General features: G+C 41.8%; 2 protein-coding genes across 4 annotated transcripts in view; one reads left to right on the top strand and one right to left on the bottom strand.

The window, feature by feature from the left end:
* Positions 1-11,519, top strand: part of TTC39A (tetratricopeptide repeat domain 39A) — a 56,853-nt gene extending 45,334 nt beyond the window's left edge. For all 3 annotated transcript variants that reach the window (XM_040609836.1, XM_040609834.1, XM_040609835.1), the window contains one exon: positions 2,631-11,519. In XM_040609836.1, coding sequence (XP_040465770.1) covers positions 2,631-2,751 — 121 coding nt within the window. In that variant the 3' untranslated portion in view covers positions 2,752-11,519. The remainder of the gene's footprint in view (positions 1-2,630) is intronic.
* An 892-nt stretch (positions 11,520-12,411) lies between these two features.
* The window catches only part of RNF11 (ring finger protein 11), a 32,448-nt gene continuing 26,622 nt past the window's right edge, over positions 12,412-18,237 (bottom strand). Inside the window, exons 2-3 of the mRNA XM_040609837.1 lie at positions 14,236-14,405; positions 12,412-13,650 (exon numbers count right to left, since the gene is read on the bottom strand). Of these exons, the coding sequence (XP_040465771.1) occupies positions 13,479-13,650; positions 14,236-14,405 (342 nt within the window). The 3' untranslated portion in view covers positions 12,412-13,478. The remainder of the gene's footprint in view (positions 13,651-14,235; positions 14,406-18,237) is intronic.

Here is an 18,237-nt window from a genome sequence, read left to right as displayed (position 1 = left end):
ATGCTTCGGGTTGCATTTAGTATCTTGGCGTTGTTTCATCTGCAGCTGAAAGGCAACTGAAACACCTGCTTTTACTTTTTTGTGTGATCAATTTTTCTAGCAAAGGAGATTTATCAGGAATAATTGGACTTGACTGTGTATGTTCTTTATTACAAAATTACTAAATACGGGGTTTGCCTCTGTCCGAGCCCTTAATTCTCTGCAGAGCCAAAATTTCAGGGGCAGGGGAGGAATCCAAACCAAACAATCCTCGCCCTCTTCAAGCATCCTGCAGCAGGGTGGTTCACCTCTCTGCCTGGATCCTGAATGGGTCCAGATGTCTGCATCTTTCCAAGTCAGAGAGTCACACCGGTCACTGCCGCAGGTGTGAGCAGCTACAAAACTGACGTCTGGCCCAAAGTTTTGGAGGGGTCAGATGAAGTCTGTGTGTTGAGCTTTACTCCAAGTCAGTCCACTATGTAAGACAGAGTGGTGAAATCAGCCTACCAAAGATTATGCCAAAAGCCTGTCAACACAAAAATTAAAATATTGCAATTCTTAATCTCTTAGGCTTGTGAGCCTGGTTCTCTGTAGACTTGTGGAAGATATTAAGAGAAAAATTGCATTAGCAAAATGCAGTGGAAAGTGTTTCAATTGGTTTCACATTCCTTAAATCACGCCTCTCCTCCTGTCCTCATTTCCTTTCTTCAAACCTCTCTTCAGAAGAGATCTAGAAATTAATGACTCAGAGCTGCTCATTCCAGCTGGTACTTGTATTACTTGCTGCTCAGCCGTTGCACCTTTCCCCTGACAGCTCTGTGTGGTCACAGGCCCCCTCGAGGGAAGGTGTTTGGCTTAAATAAGTGCACCAGCAGACAGCAGCTCTTAAAAAATTGTTACTCAGTTTATGAAAAGCTAATACTCAGGCCTGCTGTGCTCAGGGAACTCATGGAAACCGTAATGATACACAAAAAAAAACCCACCGCACACACCACCACCCCTCTTTTCAATCAGCCATAAAACAAAAGTGCAGTCCTTACATTTCCACCTGTAGCTGTTACGCTGCATTAAAATGCTCAGGGGTTTATAAGCTTTCAGCTAAAAATGCTGAATGTCTTTGCAGCCACCAGAGGGAGAGCACATTGTCTGCGCTGGCTGTCAGGGCTACAGAATGATGTGTGCAATTGGCAGGAGCGCAGACGAGCACTTGGCTTGCGCGTGACGCTTGATTTGCTTGACCTAAATCCACATGCTGCTGCTGGTTTGAATGTTTCGGCTCTGGGAGAAAGAGTGGAGTGAGATGAGAAACGGTTTTGGCTTGGTCATGCGTGGAAATATTTCTTTGTACAACTTTTAAGGTACAAGCAAGAATATCAGCCTACTGATGAGAAATACAATATCTGCATGATAAAAATCTACTTAATCTAAAGAAAAAAAACTCCAAAGGGTTTCAGATCAGCATACAGCAGAACCCGATCACCCTTGTTGCAGTCAGCCTCTTGGGTGTTGCATACATAAAATTACAAGCTTGTGTAGGATGGGTGTGGAATTCCTTGTTCTCCCAAAGAGACTGCCACTGCCATAGTGACAGGTACCTGCTTCCATGCGTGATGGGAATTACAAATTTTGAACTGAAATGCTTTTAAGGTATACAGACTGTTTAGTACTTAATGTTACGTTTCTGTAAAGATGACAAATATCTTCTAAAAGAAAATCAGTGTGTCTAATCGGGTTTGGTATTTGGATTCTGTATCCGTCCTGCAGGAGCTGACATGTTAATTCCGATGAAATAGGATCTTCACTTCCTATGTGGTCCTAGAGGCAAAATTTTTTTATATATATTTTAGCTTTTCCGTGAAAATACAGATTCTTTTAATGTTTCTGTAACTCGTTTAGAGTTCTGTAAGTTCTTTAGAGCATGACATAGCCACAGGAAACCCTAGGCAGATGACACTGCCGAGCCAGCCAGGAGATGTTTGGGGAGGAAGCCCTGTCAGTCTTCCCCAGGCTGGTGAACTGCTTCTTGGAAGCTGGTGCAGTCTCATGTCTAGCCCCTTTCTCTTTCCAAGTTTCTAGGGCAGCAGATTGTCTGGCCTTATTTTCTACACAGAGTACACATCATTGCCAGCCATAGGATGCAGATGGGGTATTTCCCTCTTCTGGGTCAGGAAAGGCTGCCCTCTTTCCCTCCCCGCCCCCCTTATCTGCTTCCTTGGAATCCATCTGCTCAATTAAGATAGGCTCATCTTATTGAAATGTTTTTTTAAAAAAAAATCCTTAAAATGTTTGTATTCAAATTTGTCAGTTATACTTTGAGAGCAGGGAAAAATAGTCCAATTTCTGAATGTAAACTAAGTAGATTTACAGATATTTAATATGGACTCAATATTTTGTGAGTGGGCCAGATTCAATTTCTTATTAAGCTATATTTTTCTGGTAATTGCCAGACAGTGAACTACAAATAAAGAACAAAGAGCTGCATTGTTTGGCTAGGAACACATGCCTTGTATTTTAGAGTAGGCAACAAAGGAGCTTGTGAAGAAAGGCTTTTTTGCTGTCTACAGTTGTTTTGCATATAACAATAATATAAAGATAACTCGAAAATGTTTTAAATATATATATTCATCAGAGTGGATCTGCTTTTGTTTTAGACAAAACTACAAGAATTACTCCATGGAAACAAGAACACATTTCAGAATTCAAGCTGCCCTGCACCAAGCCAAATCCGCCCCAGAAAATGGAATGCACTCCGGAGCCTCAGCAGTGTCGTAACTTTTTCTTCTTTGATGTCCTGTTTGTTGCAAACTTTGGTGCAGAAAATTACTGACACTTTAGAATTATTTTTCCTTCTCTTTCAAGTCAGTGAGAAACCAAATAATTTAAAATTTTAAAGGTGATGCATAAAACATTAATCTAGTGTAATAACATGGCAAAAACCCTCTCAAACCAACCATAACTCTGAAAAATACTGTTTTTCCAACCATGGCTTTTTGAATACTTACATCTGTGTAATTCATTTTTCAATCATGTGTGCTTTTCTCTTGCGTTCACAACATTTACTAAGCAAGCTGCAACATAAAGGGGAACGACTGGCAAAACCCAAACAACAAAACTTTAAAGATTCATGGATTTAATCTCAGTTACCTCTAAATGTTTGTTTGAATTCATACTGATAGCAGTTGAGAAGGAAGCATCGCTTTTTCCAAGTACCTACTTAGTCGAAATGGTGTAAGAAAATCTCGGTGCACAAGAAACACAGCAGGGAGGAGCTCTGAATCCTGGGCATTTCGAGTTGTGCATGGAAAGCTTCTCTTTACTAGCTTTTACCAGCCACGTTTTTGCTTCTATAAGAAACTTGCTGGTGAAAAAAATGGTCTCCCTTGTGCAAGTATCTTGACTTTAATTTGGTTTTCATGTCAAGTCTGCTGCTCGTAGCAGCTGAATGATTTAGTGAGGATTTGGGGCAGGGGGAAGGTGCTGACAGTATAAAACTGCATCACTGCTTCTTTGACAAGTTTTAAAACAGGAGGTCCTTAGGAAACAGTTTTTTCATCAGAACAAAGCTGATCTGAAGTTTATGTCGAATCTAAAGCACAAGTCCTTGAAGGTCACTTAAGAAACAGCAATATTGTATTGGCCGCACAGCAGTACAGGAGTTACTGTGACAGTCAATTCCTTCTTCAACTGATTGGTCAAATGTTTGCCTGACTTGAGATGTCCATGTTTAAAGAGATTGATGTTTCCTGTGTTAAGAAGCTGGGGTTGGAGTAGGCTCCCTTGGCACAGCGCTCTGCTTTTTACGAAGGAGAGCCCTTTATCTTTTTGCTCTTTATTGATCTTTGGGGGGAATTTCTGTGTCAGGGGCTCTGAGGATAGAGCAATGAGCTAAGTCTGCTTTTCAGTGCTGCCTGCCATAGAATTGCTGCTTTTCTGCAAAACCGGTGAAGTCAGACATAACATGTACTTGACTCATATTTACCATTCTCTGTGCTAGCTCCATGTTTATATGCCTGTGGGTTTTGGGGGCATACTTCTACCTCCCTTTTGCAAGAGCTTCTTCCCCATGACCCATTCTGGTATGTGGAGATGGGAGGTCTTCTGACAGCCCTTCTCCAACAGAGATGCTTGTCAAGAAGATTCATATCTATGTACCTCACAGTAAATATTCTTTCTAAAGCTATTGTTCCCAGCAGAAGAGAAAATAGACAGTTTATAGCTCTGCTATTACCTCCTTTAAGGAAATGACATTGTTTTATATTTGCGAATTAATATGCAAGGAGACAGAACCACCTGTTCCTCAACATGGAGAACTTACATTATCTTAAAAATAGACATCCTTTATAAAAGTCTGCCCAAGTTAAAATCATAGATGAAGAATGCATTTTTTTAAAGTGACTTTCTCAGATAAATTTCTCAACTCAGATAAAATTCAGTATAAACAGTTACGCTATTTACATACTGCACATCAAAACCTAAGTGTAAAAATTCAGTCATTCTTTGTATAGAATAAAAAAGATTCTTGTTCTATTTCATGCATATAACGCCTCTTCTTCCAGTTCTGTCCTTTTCAAATATTTTGGCAGTCTTAGCATCTTTGAAGCAAGCAATGCCATGAAAATTAGCATAAATTATACTTTGCAGAAAGTGAACAATCCTTCTGACTGTAGATTCATCTCTCAAGGCCTCACTCACTGAAACTTTCAGTGAAATTTCACCCACAACTGAGCTTCGCCTGATGTTAGATACATTGCACAAAGGGCGTACTGTGCAATATGCAGTCAGCTTCTCTGTTTCCTTGCAGCAATGAAAACACTAAGATTTTCATAGTGATCTTTGGTCGAGCACCGACACCGGTCACAGCGTGGACCTCATCTTCAGGTGAGGACTCTGTCGTTAGCCACGATCAAGCAGTCTGTGCTTTCGCTCTGACTTTTTAGCTCCCAACCAGTAAGGAATATTCACCTTCCTGATGCAACAAAGATGTATGGACTGTAATATTCTGAACTCACTAAAGGAAAGTAGCACCTTGCTTGCTAAAGGGTGAATGGAAGGTCTGGTACGTCGTCACTGTATACATTTTTCAATGTGTTACATTTTGAATTGCCCACTGTTACTCTTCGTTCATCAGCATACTTCATTTTGATGCTCTTCTGTGCCAGGGATCAAAAGCTCAGCAGTGTCAGTCCGGGCTGGAAGGTCTGTGCTGGGATTGTTTTTCCATTGCTTCCCCTGAAGCTGTTGCATTCTGCCTGAAGCTGCTCTCCGGAATGGTAAATGGCTTCATTAGTCCCGAGTCCCAAGCACAATGAATTAGGGGAAGCACAACAGATGCGAGGTTTCAAACAGCTTCAGTGTCGGGTATCTTCCACCTACCAGCAAACAGCAGATACTCCAATGGAATCACAAATCAAGGGGTTTCAGCATGGCCTAAGATTCAGGAAACGTAAGGACTGCTTCCCATGGATATAGCCAGCACCTCATTTGCAGGAGCACTTCCTTCTGCTTTCAAACACCGAACTGTCAGACTAATGCTAAAGAAACCCACTCTTCCTACTAGGCATTAGCCCACAGTTGCTGGTACGAACTCTTCTCAGTCCTCGGCCAAAGGCAGGTGACCAACTCATACAGCAGAAAATAGTTTTCTGCACTTGGTAGGACTTTTATGGTAAAACTTACAAACTGTATTTCTTTTTCTGCGTATTTTTTTTAGTAGCACTGCTAAGTGGCTTCCTGCCAGTAGCTGAGGATAGAAATTCATACTCTTGTTTCCTGGATGTCTGCAGCAACTGCCATGGTGCCCCCTGTGATACTGCTAAGTCACCTCAGAGTGGTAGAGGCCAGGAAGGGAAAGGCAGTAAAATGAGCATCGCTTTTATCATTAGATGTGATATGTGGATCTCATTAAACTGAAGGAGGATATGGGCTGAAAAGTCAGCAGCTTATACTGAGGTCTAACGAGAGGTAACTGCATCAACACCCAGCTCCTAGGAATACCGCCAAGCAAGGCAACTTGCTGGATGAAGAACAGTGGGCTGAAGCTGAACCCGGTCACAGGATTTCTTGATGATCAGAAGATTATTTTGATGAAGTGACAAACATGATACAACTACTATTATTTGGAAACACCTGCTTACGATTGCTCAACTAAACCAGTAGCACAGAAGCATGTTTTCATTTATTAGTCATACGCAGTTCTATTACAAGCTACAATTAACGCATTCTGCCGTGGATGGTCAGTTTGAAGACTGGCCCATTCTGACAGCGCCTAGCCTTAAGTTGTTCACGCTGCAGTGATACAGCAAACTTTGCTTAGGAAACTTTGCCTTTTATAAAACATAGCAGCATACGACAGGATCGTATCAAACATTTTCTCCCATTTCACAGTGGTTTTGACATTAAAGTCTATATTGAGTGCCTTAGTGTTTTCAGTTGACCTGCGGCCTGGGTCCAGGATGACTAAAAGATGATGGAATGATATTTTTGACAGCTTGCATGCCTCTGGCCCAACAGAAGCATCAAGTAATGCTCCTCTGTGTGAAACAAGGCTTTCCTAGAGGTCAGTCCCAGAATGCAGAAGACACTCCTAAGAGTTTAAATACAACACCCTCAGCCTCCAGTTCCACCTGCGAGATGCATTTATTTGCCTTCTCAAGCAAAAAAGATTAAAAAAAACAGCAGCAAAGCAAATGTATATGGAATGACCAAAACAATGTGTTCCACACAGTTCCCTCTCTGGGAGGAAGAGGAGAAGATAAAGAGGTGAGTCATGTTGTTTACTGCTGTACGGGAAATGGTTAATGGTTGGAAAAGTCACTGACGAACACAAAACCTGAACAGACTAGAAATGAACTTGCTGCTTTTCTCATTGTGTTCTGCAAATACCTTTTTGTGATGGATTATGTGCAAAGCATGTATTGGCAAGTATTTTAATTGAATGATATTTTTAAAAGATGCTATCTAGGTTTGCTTCAGGTATTAAAAAAGAACAAACACCAAATACTTACTTTTAAAAACATGCCCAGTCAATCCCTGTCTCTAAGATTTATGAACAGCGACAGAGCTAATAAATATCTGTATTGCACTGAGGTAAAATTCTGCATGGCATTTGCTCCAAATTCAACAATGTTTTTGTAGCACTGGGCTGCGTTCCATTATTTTCTGGGGGTTTTAAATCTCTGGACCTACTTACTTTCATTGCTGGCTAAACATAGGCAAAATGTTTATTTAGAGTTATGCACTGCATTGAATTCTACTTGCTTTATCTCTCCTTGACTATTTTATAGAAAAAACACAAAACAAAGCAGTCACAACCCCTCCCTGCATGCTCTCTTTATGGGCTGCTTCAATTCAAAAAAGAAAAGAAAAAAAAATTTAAAAAAAAAGATGTTTATCTCATGTTAGTCAAGCACGGTACAGTTTCAGGTCTGTGGTTGAACAGCGGTGTAGCAATGTGGTGAGAAACAGAGGACAGGTAGAAGCTGCAATATTCCGGACAGTTTTCATCTCTCACTGTTCCCTTCATCCTGCAGCACCCAGGGTGTGGAGGTAAGGAACAACTTCCTTAGTGCTTTGTCGGTGATGCTGGAGCCACAGGGGCCGTGCTTGGTGCCGACAGTGCCACAGGTGGAGTTGTAGGATGAGCTGGTGTTTTGTTTGTGCACACGGTGGTTCCCGGACACGTTGGTAGAGACAGTGCAAGATGCCTGAAGGCTGCTCTGCTCCTGCTATCCAGAGACACAGAACAGGAACTTTATCTCTGCCAGTTAGCAGAGTTCAGTAAATCATTCTAGGGAGGCAAAGCAATGTTGTTTAACTCTAGAAGAGACAATGCATGGATCATATTCAACGTCACTGTCATTTGGGTACAGCAGCCAGTACTGCTGTCATCACTGCCAAGGTTACGCAACCTCTGCCAAGCAGCTGCAAGGTTTTTTTAGAAGCAACCAGCAGGGCCAGGTACAGTTTTGGTATTTCAGTCATAGAATTGTAGAATACCAGGTTGGAAGGGACCTCAAGGATCATCTGCTCCAACTTTTCTTGGCAAAAGCACAGACTAGACAAGATGGCCCAGCACAATCTTAAAAGTGTCCAGGGCTGGGGAACCCACCGTTCCCTTGGGGAGACTATTCCAGTGGCTGATTGTTATTGTGAAAAATTTGCTCCGGCTTTCGTTACTGCAGCTTGTGGATACCTGCGTCCTGGGTCAGGTTTCTGTTCAGTGATGCTGGGCTTATCGCCAACACAAGTAATTCCTGGTATTTCCGAGGAACAACAGGGATCCCAGGTGTAGTGCCTTTGCTATGTGTCTATGGAAACTACGTGATCTGTCACACGCACACACAAACATACATATAAAAAAGTATATATAGATAATACATAAAAAGTCTATGTACGTATACTCACACACACCAGTAGCAGGCTCTGTAGCCAAAGCTTTTTGAAGTTATTGAACTGTTTGAACTCAGCAATTATTAAATTCAGCACTTAAAACAAAAAAAACCCCACCAAGATAGATTATGTCTTTTAAAAAAAGCCTTGACAGCTTTTCAGAAGATGGCTGAGGAAAAAGCAGGGAGATTAAGGACCTTTACTAATGGTTTGCTGTGGGAGCATAAAGGAAAGAAGAGTGTGCAGTGTATCGCCTTCTACAAGGAGAAATCCCAAAACAAAACCAGGCAGCCGAGCAAGAGCCCTTCGATGAGGTGGCCTCACCAAAAAGCAGTTTAGGCTGGAGAGTTCAGGAGCATCAGGGTTTTCACTCGGACAGCAGCAGAGCTCAGCCTCAGCGGGACGGCACCTGGGCGGGCTCAGTCCTGCTCAGCAAACACGGCTTTGGGGCGGTCATTTTTCCCCGTGGAATTTCTGCCCTGTCTGTCTCCCTCAGTCTGCTCACCCAGTATGAACTGCTACCAGTAACGGGGCGGGAGGGTAGGGAAAAGGGGCTACAAAGGTGGAAGCCTGTCTGCCCGGGGCGAGAAGCCTGGGACGTGTGCCTCCGGTGAGCAAGGGCCGGGCTGGGGGGACAGCGGCGTGCGTGTCATACGTGCAGTGAACTGGGCGCTTACTGGTGTGTGCGGAGTTACTGCTGAAACGCCTTATTTAAAATAAAGGCAAATGTTCTCATGGGGTTGGTGTTGCAAAGGCGAAGTTTATGAAGTTATTGCTACTTGTTTTCCAGCTGAGAGGACAGAGGAGGGCTGGGGGCTTTTTGTAGCACGGTTGGTCCCCTCTTGCTGAGTAAGTACCTACCTTTATGCTACTAGAAACAGGTACAGGCATTTTCACAGATTTTTTTTTTTTATTATTATTATAGATTCCTCTGCACCTTTTACGTAGTTAAGTGTCAGCGCAGAGTGGATACTATCATAGATCAGTCGCTAGCATTCAAATATAATTATTTCTTCTGCTTAAATCAAAAAGATGCTTTCATAGATATGTTTAGACTGTTCTTTTTATCAAAAGACATTAACTTTGCATTTCATACCAAAAATTCCAGAGCCCCTAACTCATCCCAGAACAGGTTTAAATGCAAGATAATCTGCCAAGGATGGTTAGCATAAATTATATTTTTCAAAGTTGAATGCTCTATAAAAGGAAAAGTTAATCCTTGAAGCTAATTTTGATTCTGGGTATTAAGAAGGGTTCTTCCGAACAGATTTTATTCATGTTCTGTACAGGTTATCAAGGAGTAGGTATGTTTTTAATAAAAAGGCGGTGCCTGTAATAAACCGCATTTGTACTCAGATAGCATCCACTTTGTTTCTAAGTCCATTTTAATCTGGGATTTAACTGACGAGGCCTTGTATGTTTGGTTTCAGCCATCTTGTTATTTATTTAACTGACAGTCTGACTCAGAAGAATTTTCATCTTTACCGCAATTGCACAAGGACAGGAAATGTCAAAGTATTGAAACTGGCAACTTGAGTAAGTTCAGGTATTTCGTAATCCTTTAGCCTAGAAATGTGCACTTCTGCCACGGCAAGGAGAGGGCTGTAAACACCTCATTGCTTTCAGCCCTGAGAAGCTGCAAGAGGGTAGGAACTTTTAAAACCTTACGTGGTTAAAGCCCTTCTACAGCACTAGTTCCTCACAAAAAAATTCTCTGGGCTTTTTTTTTTGGTTTATGTACAAATTTTATGATTCTCTCCCAGATTTACATAATGAACTGGCAACAAGTAATAAGGATTATTGTCCTTAGACGTGAAATGATTAAAGTGGTAATTCCAGTAGCATGCAATAATTTTTAAGTGTAAAGGTCTTTATAAAATGAAGTATTTGTTACTTGTCCTTGCACCTCTTTTGCCTCAGATTTGTGGGAATTTTGTTTTCTTCTGTTGTAGGAGACAAAATCCATTTCCTACTATAAGCAAACATGACCTAATAATTTTGCCTGCTGTGCCAGCATCTTGGATGTCAGCAAGGCCCTTGGTCCCTACCTGCGCTGTTTCTGTGGCAGCTTTTCATCTTTAAATGGGGTATCAGGTCCTTACGAGAGGCTGTGGCGGCTGGCAGTGACTAGGGGCGTGTGGACTTTCACACTCAGAGTCTCTTGCATTGTCAGTTGAAATCGCAGAGGCTCAAGCCCGATGGTCCACTCAGTTATTTCTGGGTCCGTGCTGGGCTTGTGGTGCCAGTTAAAGTACAAACAATGTTGTTGCACTGACCGTTTTCATCACAGGGTATGGTCCCTACAAAAGCAACGTTTTTGATGACTGTTGATGCACCTCTAACCTTAGTTACTGACACAGAGTGGCTGTGTAAGAGGTGGGTTTTTTCCCTTCAGCTTGTTTTGCAAACATTTTACTATGGGCTTGTCAACCCTGAAACATACAGCCCTGGCATAAGAAGAGCTACGGCTGGACAGGTCCAGATGAATGACAGCCAGCCCTTTCCACTCACCGAGCTGCAGCAGCCTCTGGTTTAGGAAACAGCTGTGCTGTAAATGGACTATCTGATATGTCTGAAACTTCAGTAATTTATTACACCTCTGAGACAGGAGGCAAATACTATCTTCATCTTACAGGTGGTGGAATGAAGACACAGATCTGGTTTCACAACTGTAGCTGAAATTCAGGTTACACGTTACTTTGCGTTAATTTCAGATCTGTTACTTTTCTGAATTAGAAATCATCCAGAACAGCATTGCACCTAAAAACTTGAAAAAAATTTGATTTATTTGTCATATTTACACAGTTGTCTTTAGGCTAAAATTTGAACTTTCTGGAATGTTTTTGTGTAATCAGCTCTAGTTTTAGCCCTTCACACCTTTTTGCTATTTAACAAGTATCTTAGCAAAAGTCACTCTTTCCCTTAGCGCGGTAAGTATCTCAGTGCTCAAAGTTCAGCTATACAAAGTGCCTAGAAAAGCATTCAGCTCAGTAATCTGTCACTTCAGATTTCTTTCAAATATTTCTTAATCAAGTCTTGTAATAAATAAAGACTAAAACCAACATGACAACGCTGTTTTTTCAAATTGTTCATTTGCCAGTTTTAACAAGATAAGGAAAATAAGTGGATACTTAATGTGGACATTGTTTTACCAAAAAAAAAAAAAAAAAAGGAGAGAGAGAGAAACCAAACCCCCCAAATCAAACAGACAAAGAGCAGGACATAAAGGAACACACATGGAATGATGAAAAGTGAAAAGGAACAGTGATACTGCACAACTTCAGGTCTCTCTTCCCAGATTTTGATCCATGTAATTAGGTATGTATGACTTCAGCAAAAAATTGTATCCGGATAAAGGTGCAGCAATTAGAGTGAACCTAGACCTGTAGACTGCTTTGAATTCCTTCTGACTGCTACTTAGAGGAGTTCTGTAAGAGAGCAGGTTGCTGTCAGCTGCAAGAATAATAAATAAATCATGTTGATTCTACATTTTGTTTCAAAAATTATCCATATCATGCACACTTCTACATTGTAAATACACAAAGTCTTCAAAGTACTTGCGTCTTTAAACACAACTTCAAGTACTCAAACTATACGTGAAAAACAATCAAAAACATTCCCTGATTTGTTGTGGTTAACTTGAGATTGCATCTCATTTTGCAAGACCAGGACTTCTGAATGTATCAGCATTGCACTGAATGTATAAAAGTCACAGGAAGGTACGTTAAGGAGAGGGGAGGGGGAAAAAAAAAAAAGAAAAAAAAACTATGCTAAGTGGATAAAAGGTCTTTACAGCTATGATCTTTGCTAAACCATCTCTGAACAAGCACATACTGTTGGCTATAGAAATTTGCTAATTGTGTCATTCTTGCTATAGCAGTTCTGTTTCCCCCCTCAACTGCTAGTATGACACTCTGTGTTTATATAAACTTTGCATTTACATGCAGAACAAAATTATATTTTTCTTATATCTGATTTCACATCTGTTTGGTGGACTGATGTGCCAGCCAGCAGGGCTTAACAGATACATTTAATACAGGAGACTGAGATACAGTATGTTTATTCTTAACTTCTGATAACCTAAGAACTACAAGAACGAGAGATGCAGTATCCATTTGCTGTGATCCAAGACAACCATTTTTAGGGAGAAAAAAGTAGAATAAGTGATCAACGCTAACACTACATTAGTTCCAAATAATTATTTTTTTTCAGTCATGCTACCTTAACTATTTATTGTCCCTCTGGCCCACTTTTAACCCTGATCAAGTTAAAGGTGACATTATTAAAGCTTAAGGACTGTTGATTCCTCAAAACCGAAGCAAGTTATAAAAACCATGAAACCATCATTTCAGTGTAGGACTCGTTTCATATCTTCATATTCCTCATCACTTGTAGAAAAGGGATAATGCATCTCAGTTTGCTTACAAGCTAGGAGATCACTGAAGTCTGCATATTCCTAACTGCAAACAAAATATAGCACTTTTAACAGGTTATAAATAAACTGGTTTTCAAGCATAGAGCCAGCCCAACAATAACAATACACTATTAAAAAGACCTAAGGCAATGAATTCCATCTCCAATGGAAAGGAAAAAGAAAAAAAAAAAAAAAGAAAAGAAAAAGAACTGTGCAAACAAGCTTAAAACTATTTCTTTGTGCCAGTGTTATAAAATGTAGATTTCAATAAAGCCTTGACCCAAATGCCAGGACTTGTGAAAAGAATCAGAACAAAACTGGTTACTTTATTTAGGAAAAAAATACTCTTATCTTGCTGCTAATAAAATTGGATACACGCAGTTTAAACATTTACAGTTGCTGTAACACTTTACACAATTCCTATATATGGGTGTAAGAACAAACATTAAAAGACAATGGTGGGTCAAGGCTTTACATTAAAAATAACAACCTACTTCTCTATAGTCCCTAAAATACTATGTTTTTTCCAATATTTGCAGCCGTTCAGGAATATTTTTTTATTTATTTATTTATTAGGAAATGTATACTTTGTGCATGATCTTAATTCCTAATTCCTGGCTCTTTGGGCTGAATGACAAAAGGATCAAACCCATTAAAGTGGATGGTCTCCTCGAAGGTTCAGTGGAGAAACCCTGGCTCAGTTAGTCTCATACGATGAAAGCAGTGCTGCATCCACTGGCTCCATGCAGGATGGACAGGTAAAGGATCTCATCAACCAGTCATCTATACAGTCCAGGTGGTAAATGTGCATGCACGGCAGAAATCGGATAGGGTCCCCATAAACAAAGTCCATCATACAAATGACACATCTGAGGGGGGGAAAAGAAAAATACCATAAAAATATTTAAGCTGCTGTTACCACACTGGAAATGAGAATAGCGTAATACCTACTCCTAGGTATGTTTCAGTCAAGACAAAGTTTTAGTACTTGTAGATACTGTGAGGGGTTCCTAGCTCTGTCCGTGCTGGCTCCACCAAGCACTAGCAGGTTTTGGTGTTTCCTCTGTAGCAAGGTGCCCGTGGCTGCACCGTTAGTGAAGGCAGGAAGCCTTGTGTAGGCACGGCAGGGGCAGCTCAGGGTGCACACAGTTAGAAATGAGAAAAGGGAGCCATAAAGGGGAGGAAGCAACATGGAATTATTTCCCCGTGAAGAGAGGATGAAGAAGAAAAAGCCTATAAAGGGCATGAATTACATGGGTCAAGAAAATAAGTTTCACCTGTAACAGGAAAACAAGCATGGATAAATTTTTTTTTTTTTTTTTTTTTTTCCAGAAAGCTACATTAAATTACAGTCCTTGAAAAGAAGGCAGAAACAGGAGGACAAGATCAGGTTTCCCAGGGCACTATCACAAACCAGTGCAACAGCCACATTAGTTAAGAGTTCTGTAACTTACTCTCTGATCTTCTTCTCGGAGCCGTCTCTTCCAGGATCATAGACTCCTTTAGGTAGATGCTGAATAAGGCCTATCCTCTGCGCTATTCTGATTTGTTCCTCTTCTGTCAGCTGTGTTGCTAGCCGAGTCTGGCTAGGAGTCGGGTGATAAACAGGAACAGGGACCTGCTCCTAAAATTAAAATATTTCAGTTAAAAAAAACCCCACAGGCTTTCCCAGAATTTCGTAGCACAGCACAAGCAATGTATTTTAACTTTTCCTCTCAGTCCTATAAATGTTTCTCCCACTCCTACTTTGCAGTTTTGGGGCTATAATTATATTGAGCCTGGGATAAAGAACTGAAGCAACTTAAGCAAGGAGCTGTTTGTGGCTGTTTTCTGCAAAAGTTTTTTATCTCCAGGAATCATTCACACATTAAATACATGTACAACAAACTTCACATAGCAGCTGGTGAACTGCTAAGATGCTGAACTGAACAATATAATGGCTGAGGGAGAGCCCCAAGTACTTGCAACAAAAAGCAGATTCTGTGATTTTTTTACACTTTAGGAAGAATTCTTTGCGAAGATGAGGACAGTACCTAATTCTTAAGGGGAAAGTTTTATTGGTTCTGTAATAACTAAAATTCATGTGAACTGTTCTGAGCCACATAAAACTCCAATCCAGAACTGTAGATTCCATATTTTTTTTAAACACACAAAAGTCACCTGGACAATAAAAAGAATAGCTGAGTAAGTAATCCAAGTTTTGTATTTGTTCATATATATTAACATGATTTTACAAGTTGTCCCAAGCTGGACTTCAGCTGCTGTATGTTTGAAGCACGTTTCCCAAACAAAAATAGGCAACGTGTAGGTATCACGCGGTCCTTCCTCTGCCACATTCTCAGAAGCTTCTTCTAAATATTAACAAACTTGAGATCTGATATTTTCACTAACATTTACATTAACATGGTGCTTGTCTTACTTGCTTTTAAAGCATTCTTTTGGACATAAACACCAGTTTTGAACAGGAGAGACTATTAGGACAGCGCTGGCCGGGAGCCATACATCTACTGTTAACAGGGAGACTATTTCTTGCACGAGGCCTATTTTTTAACGATACTTCTTAAACAGGAGGGGAAAAAAAAAATCAGCTTATAGATGTGTTCTGAAAATAAGCCCAGTCCGTCAGAGGCACAACAGCATCAATTCATCTGTTTGAAAAATGCAAAAGCTGATGTTTCAGAGGCCACTGCTGCAGAACAAGCAGAGTGCAGCAGCGGGTGCAGCTGCACCGTTGGAAGCGCTGATGCAGCACGCAGTGCCTCTGACAAAGTTCCCACCGCCAAACTCCTGCTCACCCGTCACGGATGGGGCAGCCACGGGCTTTCACTGGCTGTGACAGAGCCACCACCTCCTGAAATACACATGTCCTTACAGAGCGTGGAGCCCTGTGGGCATCTCCAAGTACTTCCAGCAGCAGGAACACAGCTGCGCTCCCCTCCCATTCCCTCTTCACCTTCTGGTCTGCTCCAGCAATGGTCTAGTGCAGTGTTCAACAGACACCAACACCTGGCAAAGTCCAGATACGGGGTCTAACGCACGTAATACTGCACTTGTAAAACCTGATAAAGCAGTTCTTCTTTCACTGCTAGGAACCACAGCAAGTGGAAAGTCTGCCAGGACTCCTGGAAGGCCAGGAAGAAGCAGCCCGAGGAGCATGCAGCCCCTTGCTGGCCAGTGCCGGGGGTGCCCAGCAGCAGAAGTCCTTGCTAATTAAAAATACAAGTGCCTGGCAATTCTGCTTTTAATACGGCGCCTACCGCTTGCAATTCAGCTGTGAGCTAAAATTCACAGCTATATTAATTCAGCTATATTAGGATTTTCCCCTCTGATTTCCTAGCAGAACTCAAGAGGATTACGAGAAGGTTCAAAAGACAAAATGCCAGTGAGTTCTGTAAGTTTGATCCGTTTCCTGACTCCTCTAAACTGGATTTCACAGTATCACATATTTCTTCTACATCAGTTGCCTTTTAACCATTTAAATTATCTAAAGTATTGTCTAATCATCATTTGGGTAGGGAAAAGCACCAGCTGAAGCCAGGGATGACCTGTCAGATAGAACCTTTGGTGCCAGCAAAATAAAGCAGTTTTTCCCCTCCCAAACGCAGCAGGCCCCCTGCACTGAACACACCAGCTCAAGGCAGAGCCTGGTCCTGGTTTTATGTTTCAAGAACTTAACACCACAAAATATCAGTAACTTTTTTTTTTTTTTTTTTTTGGCTTGCAAGGCTTTGCTATACTACTTTGGACAGATTATTAAATAAATAGCAGAGGACATTACTGTTAGCTCCTTGATCTGTTACAGTGGCATACAGAACGCCTGGTATTTGGAGAGAGATGCACCCTCCTTCCCATCCTACAAAAAAGAGGAGCAGTATAACTAACCGCGGCACAGGCTGGGGCTAATGGGGGCAGAAGGAGGGGAGGCTACTGTATTTAATGCAGCTCCCCTTGGCAAAACCATGACTGCAAGCAATAACGCAGAAATACAAGGAAAGGCAAAAACAGGAGGAGGAAAGCAAATCCAAGAAACTCTCAAAATGTCTGAAAGTAGCAGTGACAAATGGTGAATGCCTACAGCTGAAGAACGGCAAATTGCTCATCTCGGCAGAAATTACACAGCAAAAGGAAGCTCCAGTTAAGTACGAATCTGTTACGAGTTAAAACTATCACATTTGGACAACTCTGAAACAAGAAATCAGTCACGCTCTCCAACCGACGACTGCTTCGGTTAAGTTTTGGACAGTACACATTAACACAACTTTTAAGCCTGCAATGGGCGAAACAAGAACAAAACCTCATCCCCTTGCTCTGCTCTTGTGCAGGCGCTTGCTGCAAGCAGCCACCGAGGGACCACCTACCACTTCTGCATTACTGCAGCGCCCCTCTCCCATGGGTGTCACCTTCCCTGTGGAGAACTGAAGGAGAGGGGCCTGACGGACCCCCTGGGGCCCCTTCCCATGCCAAATACACAAATGCTTCCCTGACTGCCAGTGCCGTATGGGAACACTGCTCCTTTTGGCGTCCTGTCTCAGGTTCCCTCCCTGCAGAGCCACCACCCTGTGCTACATGTCTGACATAACCAATTAAGGCAGAAATTTATAGTTGCCAGCTGTGGCCTTCTACAATTTCATGTACTACACAAGAATCTCATCAGACGAGTAACAGCGAAGAGAGCACCATTTTCACCCAGACACTTTCATGTTTGTGAATATAAAGAACTGGGGTTGGTGTGGCTGCCAAGCTGTTGCAAAAAATGCATAGATTGTACTACTGTAAATAAAAAAAGAGTGACCGTTCAACACCCACGATCCAGTGCACTTCTGCAACAGGCTGGCTGGTGGCACGTTCATCTTGCCTCTTGGTTGCTATTAAAAGCCTGCCCAAATGGAGCTAGCAGTCCGCTGGATACAAACATACCAGTAACATGGAAGAACACGGCCGCACACATTGCAGAGAGTCAAATTATAGGGTACACGGACGCTTTCAAACCAGTCCTCTCCCCTCTCAAAGAGAAAAGATATGTTTATACCTGTATGAATCTAAAAATATTTTATTAAACTATTTATTCATGAGAATATGAGAGACCAGATTTTTCTCACTCGGTTTGTTGAGGTGACGTGCGGCATTCCCAGAGGGGTCAAAGTAAGAGACGGAGCAGACCGCAGGAGGTGCTCCAGCTAGACCCTGACTACGACCCATCGGCTGAGCTGGGCTCCTCCAGCCCCCAGCAGCCCCACTGACACACACCCAGGGCCGGCCCCACGCGCAGACATCACCACGCCGGCAGCTGCGTCCTCTGCTTTCTCCACTACCAAATCTCTGAAGCATTTTTGGAAGTGAAGCTCACCCAGCAATAATGCCGACCTGCCCATAAGGACAGAGCACAGCCCTGCCTGTGCAGGTTTATCACCCCTTTGCAAATCTTGCACGGATTAGAACGGCTACTTCTATCAACC

Source organism: Falco naumanni, chromosome 11 (assembly GCF_017639655.2).
Source record: "Falco naumanni isolate bFalNau1 chromosome 11, bFalNau1.pat, whole genome shotgun sequence".
NCBI lineage: Eukaryota > Metazoa > Chordata > Aves > Falconiformes > Falconidae > Falco > Falco naumanni.
The sequence above is the reverse complement of the archived record's forward strand: the minus strand, read 5'-3'. Positions and strand labels throughout refer to the sequence as shown.